This window comes from Vanessa tameamea, chromosome 29 (genome assembly GCF_037043105.1).
Source record: "Vanessa tameamea isolate UH-Manoa-2023 chromosome 29, ilVanTame1 primary haplotype, whole genome shotgun sequence".
Classification (NCBI taxonomy): Eukaryota; Metazoa; Arthropoda; class Insecta; order Lepidoptera; family Nymphalidae; genus Vanessa; species Vanessa tameamea.
In genome coordinates, this window is record NC_087337.1 from 5,902,424 (window position 1) to 5,914,768 (window position 12,345).

General features: G+C 36.9%; 1 protein-coding gene across 1 annotated transcript; it reads left to right on the forward strand.

Annotated features, from left to right (window-relative positions):
* Nucleotides 1–215: 215 nt before the first annotated feature.
* Nucleotides 216–10,088, forward strand: LOC113401509 (T-complex protein 1 subunit eta). Its single transcript, XM_064219891.1, has 14 exons — nucleotides 216–297; nucleotides 1,424–1,522; nucleotides 2,298–2,393; nucleotides 3,727–3,792; nucleotides 4,192–4,267; nucleotides 4,505–4,616; nucleotides 4,944–5,077; nucleotides 5,285–5,460; nucleotides 5,774–5,928; nucleotides 6,000–6,169; nucleotides 8,175–8,309; nucleotides 8,588–8,776; nucleotides 8,856–8,980; nucleotides 9,180–10,088. The coding sequence occupies exons 1-14, from the start codon at nucleotides 295–297 to the stop codon at nucleotides 9,270–9,272; spliced, it is 1,629 nt and encodes a 542-aa protein (XP_064075961.1). The 5' UTR covers nucleotides 216–294; the 3' UTR covers nucleotides 9,273–10,088.
* The last annotated feature ends 2,257 nt before the right edge of the window (nucleotides 10,089–12,345 follow it).

Below are 12,345 nucleotides of genomic sequence, written 5' to 3' on the forward strand. Positions count from 1 at the left end.
AATCTTATACAAATCGATTATTGTTATTATTAATGATATCTTTGATTGTGTTATTCTTAAAAAAATACTTTATACAAATTAACTAAATTTAACAAATGCATACACATTTTTTAAAAGTAGCTTTTTAAACATTATGTTAGAGTTTTATCCAAACAAAATGTTTGAATAAACATCGAATGATTATATTAATCGAGTACATCATAAAGAAAAAGTCATTTGACTTTCGTCACTTATAGTTAGTTGCTCTTTTAGTCTGTGGGTTTGTTTTGGTTTAAAAATAGGGAGATATTCAAGATGGTAAATTAATTTATTTTTTCTAATGTAATCGATTAACAATTTATCCTAAAATATATATTATTTGATTTTAAGACGTGTTAACTTATTGCTTATTAAAATATTTCGTTTCTTTTCAACATACTTTTCGGTGAAATTTTAATCGAAACAATAGGTTAATTCTCGAGAAGTTTCAGTAATTATTTCGTTTTATTTAAAATATAACTGTATCTATAAAAAAATTCGTTATAAACAGCTTAAAAGATCTAATCTTAATTAATATTTATATCTTTTATCTCCCTTTTCATTTAAAATATGATGACTAATTCGACCATTAAAGGTTTGTTCTCTTAGAATTTTACTAATTTTTTATTAAATTTCACTCTTTAACTTCATTAAATTATATATTTTCGCTATTAAAATTCATATAGTCACAAATTTAACAATCTAAATGTTGTAATATCACAATAAAATCAACTTTTAAGTTCAGGTGTTTTTTTGACAATGATGGTTAAATATTAAAAATACGACTTAACTTTTATTTATACAAAATAAACTAAAATTGATATGTAGCACAAACTTTTTGAGACTATTCGATTTTTATACATTTCAATAATTTATATTTATAGCATAGTTTTGGTGTGAATTGAATAACCTATTATTTTTCCGACTGTCTCATAATTCTTACGGCGACTAGGATTTTGTTATTTTTACCGAGATGTTTTAAATACGTGTTAAGCAATAACAGTAAGTGCTAAAAAGTAAAAGAGGCTAAGCTATTAAAAGGCCTAAGGCCTTAGTGGAGAAGGTTGGGACCTTATTTTACTCTGCTGCTCTCAGGCCAATTGGTAGACACACTGGGAGTAGCATTTAATTGAAATTAGACCCATACTGGTTTCCTCATGATGTTTTCCTTCATATACAAACACAAATTAAGTACATGTAGTGCTTAAGATGCATGCGTTAAAAATAATCTCTAGAATATACAAAAATGAGATTTAGTGTTGTTTGATAATATGAGAAATATTGTATTATAAGTAAGCTTACATTGAGGAACTCTTGTTACCGCTAAGGATCCGTAATGTAAAACCTACATTATAATGGGATATTTAATAAAATATGTCTTATTTTATATTGATGTCGTTTTCAGCAACCACAGATCCTAGTGTTGAAAGAAGGGACGGATCAGTCTCAGGGCCGCCCTCAGCTTATCTCCAATATCAATGCCTGTCAACTTGTCGTAGATGCTGTAAGTATGTTCATTATTTTACACGTATATTGTTGTTATGCCTGACTCCAATCTCACCTGATGTATGATCCTTCTACAGTGGATTGAGATTATCCTAGAGACCATTCAAGTATTATATATAGTACTAATGCTGTAAAAAGAATATTGATTTTAAGTTGAAGATAATTATATCTTTTATTCGTCAATTGGGAGTGGGGCACAGCTTATACATTTTGACCAACTGCTTTTTTTTGTCTTTTCCTATTTTTATGTTGATTGCGTTTTGGTTAAAGCTGTAGTGAACAATGTAACTTTTACTTCATTGCAATTACTACACAGTTGATTTATGCACAGTGGCTCAGTATAATCAATGATGTTACATAGAGCTGTTGCTCACTGTTTTGCCATTGAAAGAGTCATGAGCCGAACCTTGACCAGTGCTGTAGTAAATTTATCGGTCTCTGGAGGAATGCAGAATCTAAGGGCACCAATGGTAACTGCCCATCTTTGCTCATGACTTCTGCCAGCTATTATAAAATGCGTTAACTTCTCTGTCCCACTTGGAATTAATTCTGCAACTCTGCTTATATAATAATTGAATGACTGAATGAAATGGTTAAAATGAAGCTGTAATTGTGTCAGGCGACATTATATTGTGATTGTTACGCACAATGATTACATTCGTTCCAATTTCTGAAGCTATGATTGAAATTGAATGATACAATGAGACTGTGTATATATTTGATTTCAATACTTTGTTTTGGCTTTTTATAAACAAAATGTTCTCTACGCCCAGGTACGTACGACTCTGGGTCCTCGTGGTATGGACAAATTGATTGTCGATCACAATGGAAAAGCTGTTATATCGAATGATGGTGCTACTATTATGAAGGTATGTTCGATAAATTAAGATATATCTATACTAACATTGTAATTGCGAAACTAACTCCGTTTTTACTGTTAAGCTTTCACCAGATTTTGATGAAATTGAAATAAGCTTGAACATCAAGGGCAGATATCAAGGCTAAATTTTTTATCCTATGTACCGTTTGGGTTACAAACTGAAATCGGAGTGGGCATAGTCGCTGTTATTTTTTGTTGTCTGATTTCAATTATATGTTGGGAACCTTAGCGAAGCCCATGTGTACATTTTGTCAAAATCTTACCTTACGGAAAATTCAGAACATGTTTTCCTAGTGTGACATTTATTTATTCAATTCATGAGTCTCCATCAAAAGATATACACTAAATACATATTCTTAAAATTAAACATTACAAGTTGTGTGCTCCTTCAATCGTAGGAGATCACAGCATGCACAAAGCTTAAGCAAAAAAATTATTTAAATACAATTAAGATAAAAAGTGAAAAAAATATACGTAGCAGTAAAAAACAAATATAAATTAGTAACTTAAAATTAAGAATAGCTTGTTTAATTAATACATTATTTTCATGTTAGGTTAAAAGTTGTCTAACTAAGACAACTAATTGCAGTCATCACAATAAAGCTAGGTTAAATTACATTATGTGTATACAGACAGCGTAAGTAGACAGTACTATTAAATTATTCATAAAGTTAGGGCTAGTAGTCGGAAAACAAAAAAGAATTAAACTATGTTCTTAAGTATTTAACTTCACTGCCTTTGTTAAACCTAATTTAAGTGTGAACATGTCTAGAGGTTGATTATCTGTTGTCATTCTAGTGATTGAACTGAAGTGTGAACATACATAAACTCGAAATGTTTTTTTTTTAATCATTGTAACCATAAAGTTTATGAGAGTTGCCATATTCGACACATCTTAATCATTAAATTGCCTTAAAGTTTGGTTTAATCGTAATTTGGCTCTGAATGAGTAACAGACGGACAGTAACTTCCGCATTTATAATATTGGTATACATTTTTATTAATTACAAATTTCAGGCACTGACCATAATGAAAGATTTCTAACAGACTCAACTATTTAACTATCGTTTTTATTAAAATAATGATTTTCTTCCTTGGGAATCCCAGTTACGACTGTATTACAGATGTGCCTAAACTGCAATTTTATTCATTAGTTGAATGTGTAATAAACTTATTATATCTTTGTAAAATAAATTTGGATTGCTTGAAAACCACGTGCCATATCAATTATATTAAACAAAAACTTTTTTATTTATTTTTTTATTTAGGATGTGTGACAGTTTTGTGAAACTTATAATAAAAATGTATTCTTCCACTTCTAGCTGCTAGATATTGTCCACCCGGCTGCTAAAACCCTGGTCGATATCGCCAAGTCTCAAGATGCTGAGGTAATTGTTATATGAACTTAAACATTTGATTGAACTCTACTTCGTTCATGATCATTCCAAAATAGAGACTAGCCAACTGTGCAGAAGGTGCTTCCCAAAGTAGGGGATTGTAAACATTTGCAAAGTTTTGACTGTTACTGAGTGCAAATCTTTGTAGTTTATAAACTAGCATGAGATGAGGCAGTCGATCTCTCTCTTGACTCTGTATAATATCATAATTTCCTTGTATAAAGTATTCAAACATAACTGTTCTTTTTCTCTAGAAAAATATATATGATTATAATAAACGGATCCAATTTCCGAATGTATTTGTTGACATAAAGTTTAATGATATTATTCAATAATTATTTACATATAGCTGTTATTGTGTAGATATTATATATGATATCAATATTTTAGGTCGGTGATGGTACCACCTCTGTGGTGATACTCGCTGGTGAGCTGTTGAAGAGGTTGAAACCGTTTGTTGAAGAAGGCAAGTAGTCTGATTAAATATGTGTGTAATGTACCTACAATTTGGTTTAAGCCCAGCACTAGGATATCCTCAGATTTTTTCTGTGTTTTACCTACTTATATATCTTGCCGATGATTAAAAATAATGGATCCAATTTCTGAACTAACTGTGTGGTCTGATAGTAGACATGAGGCTCCGTATCGCAAATTATGATTGAATTATCATTAGTTAAAATTCTAATACAATATAATATATCAGGTGTCCACCCGAGGATCATCGTCCGCGCTGTGAGGACAGCCGGCCAATTAGCTGTGGAGAGAGTCAAGGAGTTGGCTGTCAAAATCGAGAACAGGTCTCCGGAGGAACAGAGGTAATACTGTCGCCCGCGTTCTAGGAGTTACTCGAGGTATTAGACAAAAAATTTAATCTGTCTTTCTTACGGGTTCAAGCTTGCTTCATACCAAAATTGTTCAAGTTGAGTTTAATGGTTTGTTTGTGAAAGAGCAACAGATAGACAGAGTTACTTTCGCATTTATAATATTAGTAGGGATGTTAATAACAAATACTATCTATGATTAAAACAACGGATCCAATTACTGAATACTCTGTAGACAGACGAGGAATGAGATAAGATCAATGTAAATTATGCAAATTTATCATAAAGATAATATGCTTAACTGGGAAATGTTGCTTCAAGGGAACTTCTAAGCAAATGCGCGTCAACAGCGATGTCTTCGAAGCTGATCCACCAGCAGAAAGGTCACTTTTCCAAAATGGTGGTCGATGCTGTCCTGTCATTGGACGCCCCCCTACTGCCCCTGGATATGATTGGTGAGTTTGATTGAAACATTAAAGTATTTATTCAATAGCAACAGTAACTGTAGAATGTGTTGCCGATGATTAAAACAAACGGATCCAATTTCTGAAAAGGCTGTGAGGATCATAATATTTAAAATGAGGCAATGTGAAATAAGAAAATAATAATATTACTAGTACAAAAATAAATTGTATGTAATATATAAATATCTGTGTGACCAGGGATCAAGAAAGTGGCCGGAGGTGCGCTGGAAGACTCGTTCCTCGTGGCGGGCGTTGCCTTCAAGAAGACTTTCTCGTACGCCGGCTTCGAGATGCAGCCGAAGAGCTACACCGATTGCAAGATTGCGCTGCTCAACATCGAATTGGAACTTAAAGCTGAGCGGGACAATGCTGAGGTCGGTCATTTGCTTTTGTGGCTAAACTATCAGAATGTGTTAATGACGAACCTACTTATACGCCCTTTTGCTTATAAAAAGGCATTAATAGTTACTTTACTTTATCACTCACAATCACGAATGCGTGAAATGGTGGCAATTATAAAAATGCTAGAAGCTTTTTGCCATTGAGTCGTAATTCCTCGAACTTGACAATATTGTCAAAACATGAAATTTTGGGCATCTCTCTTTTCAGCTCAATATTACAAATATGTATACTTTAAAAGTGAATTTGTATTCTGGAATGAGGGAAGTAAGAAATATAAATTTCCAGGTGCGCGTCGACAACGTGAAGGAGTACCAGAAGGTGGTGGACGCGGAGTGGCAGATCCTGTACGACAAGCTGGCCGCGCTGCACGCCAGCGGCGCGCAGGTCGTGCTCAGCAAGCTGCCCATCGGCGACGTGGCCACGCAGTACTTCGCCGACCGGTGAGCCCCGCCCGCCCCGACCGCCCGCCCGGCGCAGGCCGAGGGGCGCGCTGACCGAGTGGTTTCCGCAGCGACATGTTCTGCGCGGGGCGCGTGACGGAGGAGGACCTGCGGCGCACGCAGCGCGCGTGCGGCGGCGCCGTGCTGAGCTCCGTGCGCGACCTGGCGCCCGCCGCGCTCGGCGCCTGCGCGCGCTTCGACGAGCGCCAGGTGGGCGGCGAGCGCTACAACATCTTCACGGGTGAGTGCTGCGCGGCGAGTGTGCGGCTCGCCTGGTTGGCGATGTCATGTTTGCGAACGTCCGAGTATGCGTTGAACGTTCACACTTATTTAAAAAAAAACATAACAAAATGCATCGTGCACCTGAAGTCTGCTATGAATTGTTCGTATACCGACGTGCGGCCGTGAGATTTACGCCAATAAGTGTAGATTAGAGACAAATTAAATCACAATCACATAGTGAGTCATAAAAATAATATAAACAAATCAATAAACACTTACCGAGAGTACGATATCCCATCATCTGTAACGTTGACGTTTTACAAATTCCCAACTTCGACACTTGTAACTCGCGTGCAGAACGCGGGTAACGTGAGACAGTTTGAAATGCGGCTCATGTTATGCGGACGGTAGACACGATGTTCCTTTCCCCTCTAAGTCGTTCCACTTCCTAATCCCTTCCCTTTTCTCCCGATCAGGTTACAATAAAGGAAACGCGCCCGAGGGTGAGAGATATTCATATCGAATCAAAGTAGTTGTACACTGTTCCAACCATAACAGGAGGAAAGCCAAATAAACAACATTTGACAGCAAATTGACGCGATGTCATTGGTCGAGAGCTTGATTAGTCTATGATATTCACTATGGATTTGCGAGAAACTGGCGAAACTTATAGGAATTTTGGAAGTAAAAAGTAGTAAAATTTAAGTGGATATAAGTAGTCAACTATATAAATAAAGATATATTAATCATAAATTCTCAGTAGTGCACAATATAGCCGAGTTATTATCAAATCGCATGAAATACGTCAATCTAAGGTTTGTTTGTCCTTGCAATTTACTAATAGGGTAGATATATTGTTCTTGGTGAATATATCTTTATTTGACGACCTCCGTAGTCGAGTAGTGAGAACACCGGTTTTCATGGGTACGCCAGTCCGAGGTCCCGGCTTCGATTCCCGGCCGAGTCGATGTAGAAAAAGTTCATTAGTTTTCTATGTTGTCTTGGGTCCGGGTGTATGTGGTACCGTCGTTATTTCTGATTTTCCATAACACGAGTGCTTTAGCTACTTTCATTGCACTTAACTACTCATCGGATCAACTCGATGTATAATCTTGGTTGTCTTTTGTCCTCGTGTGGTTGGAACAAGCTGTGGTCGTTAGAACTTGTATTAATAGTGCTTTGGCAGTACGTTACTCAGTAACTCTGTAATTTTCAATGTATATTATATTTACTTTAAGCTCGGATTATAAAACAAAAGGAGCTCTTGAAACAGTTTGATTCAGTTATACAATACAAACTGCTTGTAGTGCGAAACGACGTTTCCGTTTATTAATAAGTCGTAACGTGCAGTCACTTTCATTATTAATATTTGATTAATACTATAAATATTAAAATTTAAAAGAGAGCCGAGATGGCCCATTGGTTAGAACGCGAAGTGCATCATAATCGATGATTTCGGGTTTCAACCCAGGCAGGCAGCACTGAATTTTCACGTGCTTAATTTGTGTTTATAATTCATGTCGTGCTCGGCGGTGAAGGAAAACATCGTGAGGAAACCTGCATGTGTCTAATTTCTGAAACGAAATTCTGCCACATGTGTATTCCACCAACCCGCATTGGAGCAGCATGATGGAATATGCTACAAACCTTCTCCTCAAAGGGAGAGGAGGCCTTAGTCCAGCAGTGAGAAATTTACAGGCTGTTAATGTAATGTAATTGATTATTAATTGTTAATTATTACACATACTAGCTTGAACTTTGGGAACTAGCATTCCTTTTTAATGCTTAAATGCTCCGCTCGTTCCGTCTGCCTTTTGTTTTATAATCAGGTTTTAGAATTCATTAAAATTCATTCATGTTCCATAAACAGTCGGTTAACAAAAGTAACTAGAGAAGTCATTCGTCATTTATTTTTGTTTTAGCAAACTTGTATCTGACAAATACCGAATATTAATCACTAAGTATGAACATTGTATTTATAAATGTGATTTATCGTCACGTTAAAAGTGTCTTTGTCTACACAGGTTGTCCCGCTGCGAAGACATGCACAATGATACTCCGCGGTGGAGCCGAACAGTTCCTGGAGGAGACGGAGAGGTCTCTACACGACGCCATCATGATCGTGAGGCGTACCATCAAGAATGACGCCGTCGTCGCCGGTGAGTTGACAGACAGACTGCCAACAGCTCATTCGATTATTTCCTACACTGTCTGCATCGAGCATGGTGCTTAAAATGTTATGTGTGTAGTGCCCCTAATTATATTGGGTCACTTACCAAATAAACCAGAAAATGGTCCTACCTTCCTTAACTGGTAAATGTGCATATTCCCATAGATAGATCTCAAAGCTTGTTGAAGAAATGTTGCACAGTGCAATCTGTGGGGGTATATTGTGTGCATGCATAGATAATTTATAAACTAAGTACATGTCTCCCAGGCGGCGGGGCCATAGACATGGAGATATCGAAGCACCTGCGCGACTACTCCAAGTCGATAGCGGGCAAGGAGCAGCTGCTGATCGCGGGCGTCGCGCGCGCCTTCGAGGCGATCCCGAGGCAGCTCTGCGACAACGCCGGCTTCGACGCCACCAACCTGCTCAACAAGCTCCGCCAGAAACATCACCAGGGTGAGCCATCCCGGTCCGGTAGCATTCGCTCGTTCGACCACCCCGGCATATCCTTATGTGTATGGAATGCTCTCTGCAGGTGAGGTGTGGTTCGGAGTGGACATCCAGAAGGAGGACATCGCCGACAACTTCGCGTCGTGCGTGTGGGAGCCCGCCATCGTCAAGACCAACGCCATCACCGCGGCCTGCGAGGCAGCCGCACAGGTACCGCTCACCGCACACCGCTACAGCCTTGTATATCGTTTGGGCGTTGACTATGTTATCTAAGTCTCGGAGAGCACGTAAAAACTTTGTTACTACGTTTAAGCTCTCTTATTTGATAATTAAATATTAACTCATTATTATGTATCCAAAATTGCGTTAAAAAGCTATTTACTAAACTTCGATATTGTATCTTTATCAGATCCTCTCAATCGACGAAACGATAAAGAACGTGAAGGGCGGCGGAGACATGCCGGCGCCGGGACGCGGCATGGGGCGGCCTCGCATGGGATAACGCCCCCCCCCCACACACACAAGACTCACTCGCACGCTGCGGCGATCTCAACCACTACTCTCACTATCCCCTGTCTCTGTCGCAATGTTTCCAATCAACAAGCAACGGCTGGCTCGTTTCATTAAACGAGTTACGAGTGGTTGGTTGATAAATAATGCATTCAACTCAGTGAATGAGACGTTTGAAATCCTTCGAGCGAGACAGAGTTAACAACTATCACATCGAGACGCCTCTGGAATAAATACACTTGTATTTAATGTAATAATTCCAAACGACATTCATTTTCTCTCTTGCCAGTCCGCTGATATACTTTTGTAAGAAAGAGATGGCTATGTCGAATTATTGTTTCAATTTTCATTTCATAAAGCGTTAACTTAATTTGTCAACAAAAAGTGCTCTTTTATTGGGCATTCGTTGGTGACTTAAGGGATTACTGTATCCATTATAAACGCATCTTTAATTTTAAAAACTGACTCTGCCTTTGTAGCATCGATCACTCGCGAAGGCGCGCCCTTCCGTTAAATTATTTTTTTAATAAAAGATTCTTATTTGTATTTTTTTTGCTGTCTGTACTTTCTGTCTTAGTCGTCTCACGCACACTAAGACATTTTGGACGCGCACGGCCGCGTTTTCATTCCGAGTGAATTCATCTATATGGTCGAACTGATACTTGCTTTATAAAGTGTCGCATTGCAACGAGTCGACAGGAGCTAGAAAGCGCTAGTTTTGTTCACAAATAATACGATCACGCTTCATAAATATTAGATGCTAAGTTATTCTAGTTATGGATTTAATAAATTAAAAAGTATTAACTGACATTTTGTTTTATTACTTAGCTGTTTTGAAGTAAAATAGTTCGTTTTTCAATCTAGTAACACACAAAATGATACAAAAAACATTTTTAGGAAACATCTAAATACGCAAGATATCAGAACTCTTTAACTTATATTGCCCTTCAAAATTATAGATAGGAAATAATGTGAGCAGAGTCGAGCTGGCGAGTTGGCTGACCCGTTCTTTTCAAAGCTTAAGTTAGAGAGCCCCTGAGCTCCAGGGCTCTAGTGCACTGCGCCACCTGGCCCTACGATAGCTCCGCCACTGAGTAAGAGGCAGTGGAATCATGAGACTACCTCTGTGGAACATGTTAAGCTTTATTCGAATACATTTAAATTATTTAGTATTCATGCTAAATCTATTTATATAAGACGTGAAATCCTAGATGCAGATAATAAAATAAAGGCTACTTGGGATGTAATTAACAGTATTTACTGTAAACCCACAAAGAAAATTTTGCCTATGGAATTAACCTTTGGAAATAGATTTGAACATTTGAATTTCAAAGTGGCAAATGCTTTTGAAACTGAAAATTACTTATTAAAATATTTTCTCATTTAAAATCATCTACTTCAGAAGCCAATAAATGACTAACAAATAATGTTCCCAAACACTGCTGAATTTTCATTTGAACAATTAGCATTAGATATTAAAAAGCTAGCGTCTGACACAGGCTCAGCCTAGCCTAAGTCTTCACATTAAAAGAATTAATCACCTATGGGGTATTTCCGTGTATCAATAGTATCATTTATGATAAAATGCCTTAATTTTTAACAAGTGTTTGGAAACAGGTTCATTTCACGATTTATTAAAATGTAGTACAGTATTACCAATTTTTAAAAGTGGAAACGACCAATCTTTGTAATTATAGGCCTATTTTTATACTTTCGTCTGAGTAAAATATTTGAAAAAATATATTAAATCAAGTACTAGTTCACTTTGGTATAAATGCAATTTTTCACAGTGAACAATTCGGCTTTACTAGGGGTCGCTAACAATTGATGCTAGACTGGCACTACTTAGACATACGACGCATGGGAGAAGTCACTGAATGCTATTGGCGTGTTCTGTAACTTATCCAAAGCATTTGATTGTGTAGAGCACGAAACGCGTTTGTACAAATTAAAACATTACGGTGTTAATGGTAAAGCTCTTGATTTCATTGCTTCATACTTGAATCAAAGAATTCAACAGGTATCTATTAATGGAATAAAGTCTTCTGGATCTGAACTAAGAATGGGCGTTTCACAAGGATCAATTTTCGGTTCTTTTCTATTTTTGTAACATATATATGACGGCGACTGCGATAGATCAGCGGCACGCCTGTCATTGGTAGGAGCGTCTGGTACGGGGTTCATGGCGTAGGTCTCAGGCAATTAACCACAACGATACAATATGACAATTCTTGTATTTGATGTAGGTAATCAGCAATCACAAATTATAATGTCGATACATTATAACTATCAGAGTTGCGTGAACCAACGGTACCGTTTGAAAGGTCCGAACTGTATCGCTCTTTATAGTAAAATTTAGTAAATTTTTTTTACACAGATACAACAAACTCAACTGAATTACTAATTATTCGTAATCGACGCCTTATAAATGATCTTTCTTTTGTGTCAAAGGTATTTGTGATATTGTATGTTTGCTGATGATACCTCATTACTTTTTACAAAAAATAATTTAGTTTTTAATGCTAAAAGGACAAAATGCTTACTATTAATCTAATCTAATCTAACCGAATGTAAGACGTCAAAATATCAAGTTAAACAATAAAAAACAACTTTAAACAATAATGATCTTAATGTAACCTACACTACAGTATTTCTAGGTATCACTTTAAATTCAAAACTTCAGTGGAATCCTCATATATCAACACTGGCAATGCTATCTCTGACATAGTACAATAGTTTTGTGTAAATAAAATCGTAAGATTTAACCTAAAAAAACAATAATTGTAAAATTTAGTACACCAAATACGCAAAATATAAAAGCTGATGTACTCATCAATAGTGAATCGATGGATTCAGTTGAGTCAGCTGAAATTCTTGGCTTTACCGTTGATGCCAAGTTGCAATGGGTCCCCCATATTAACGGATTGGCGGGTAGACTGAGTTCTGCGGCATTTGTGGTCAAAAAAATTAGATTATTTACTTATGTATTTACGGCTCGCTAAGTATATTTCAGTTACTTTCACAGTCTTACAGTATTATGCTTTGGGGTAACGCAGCCGCTATCC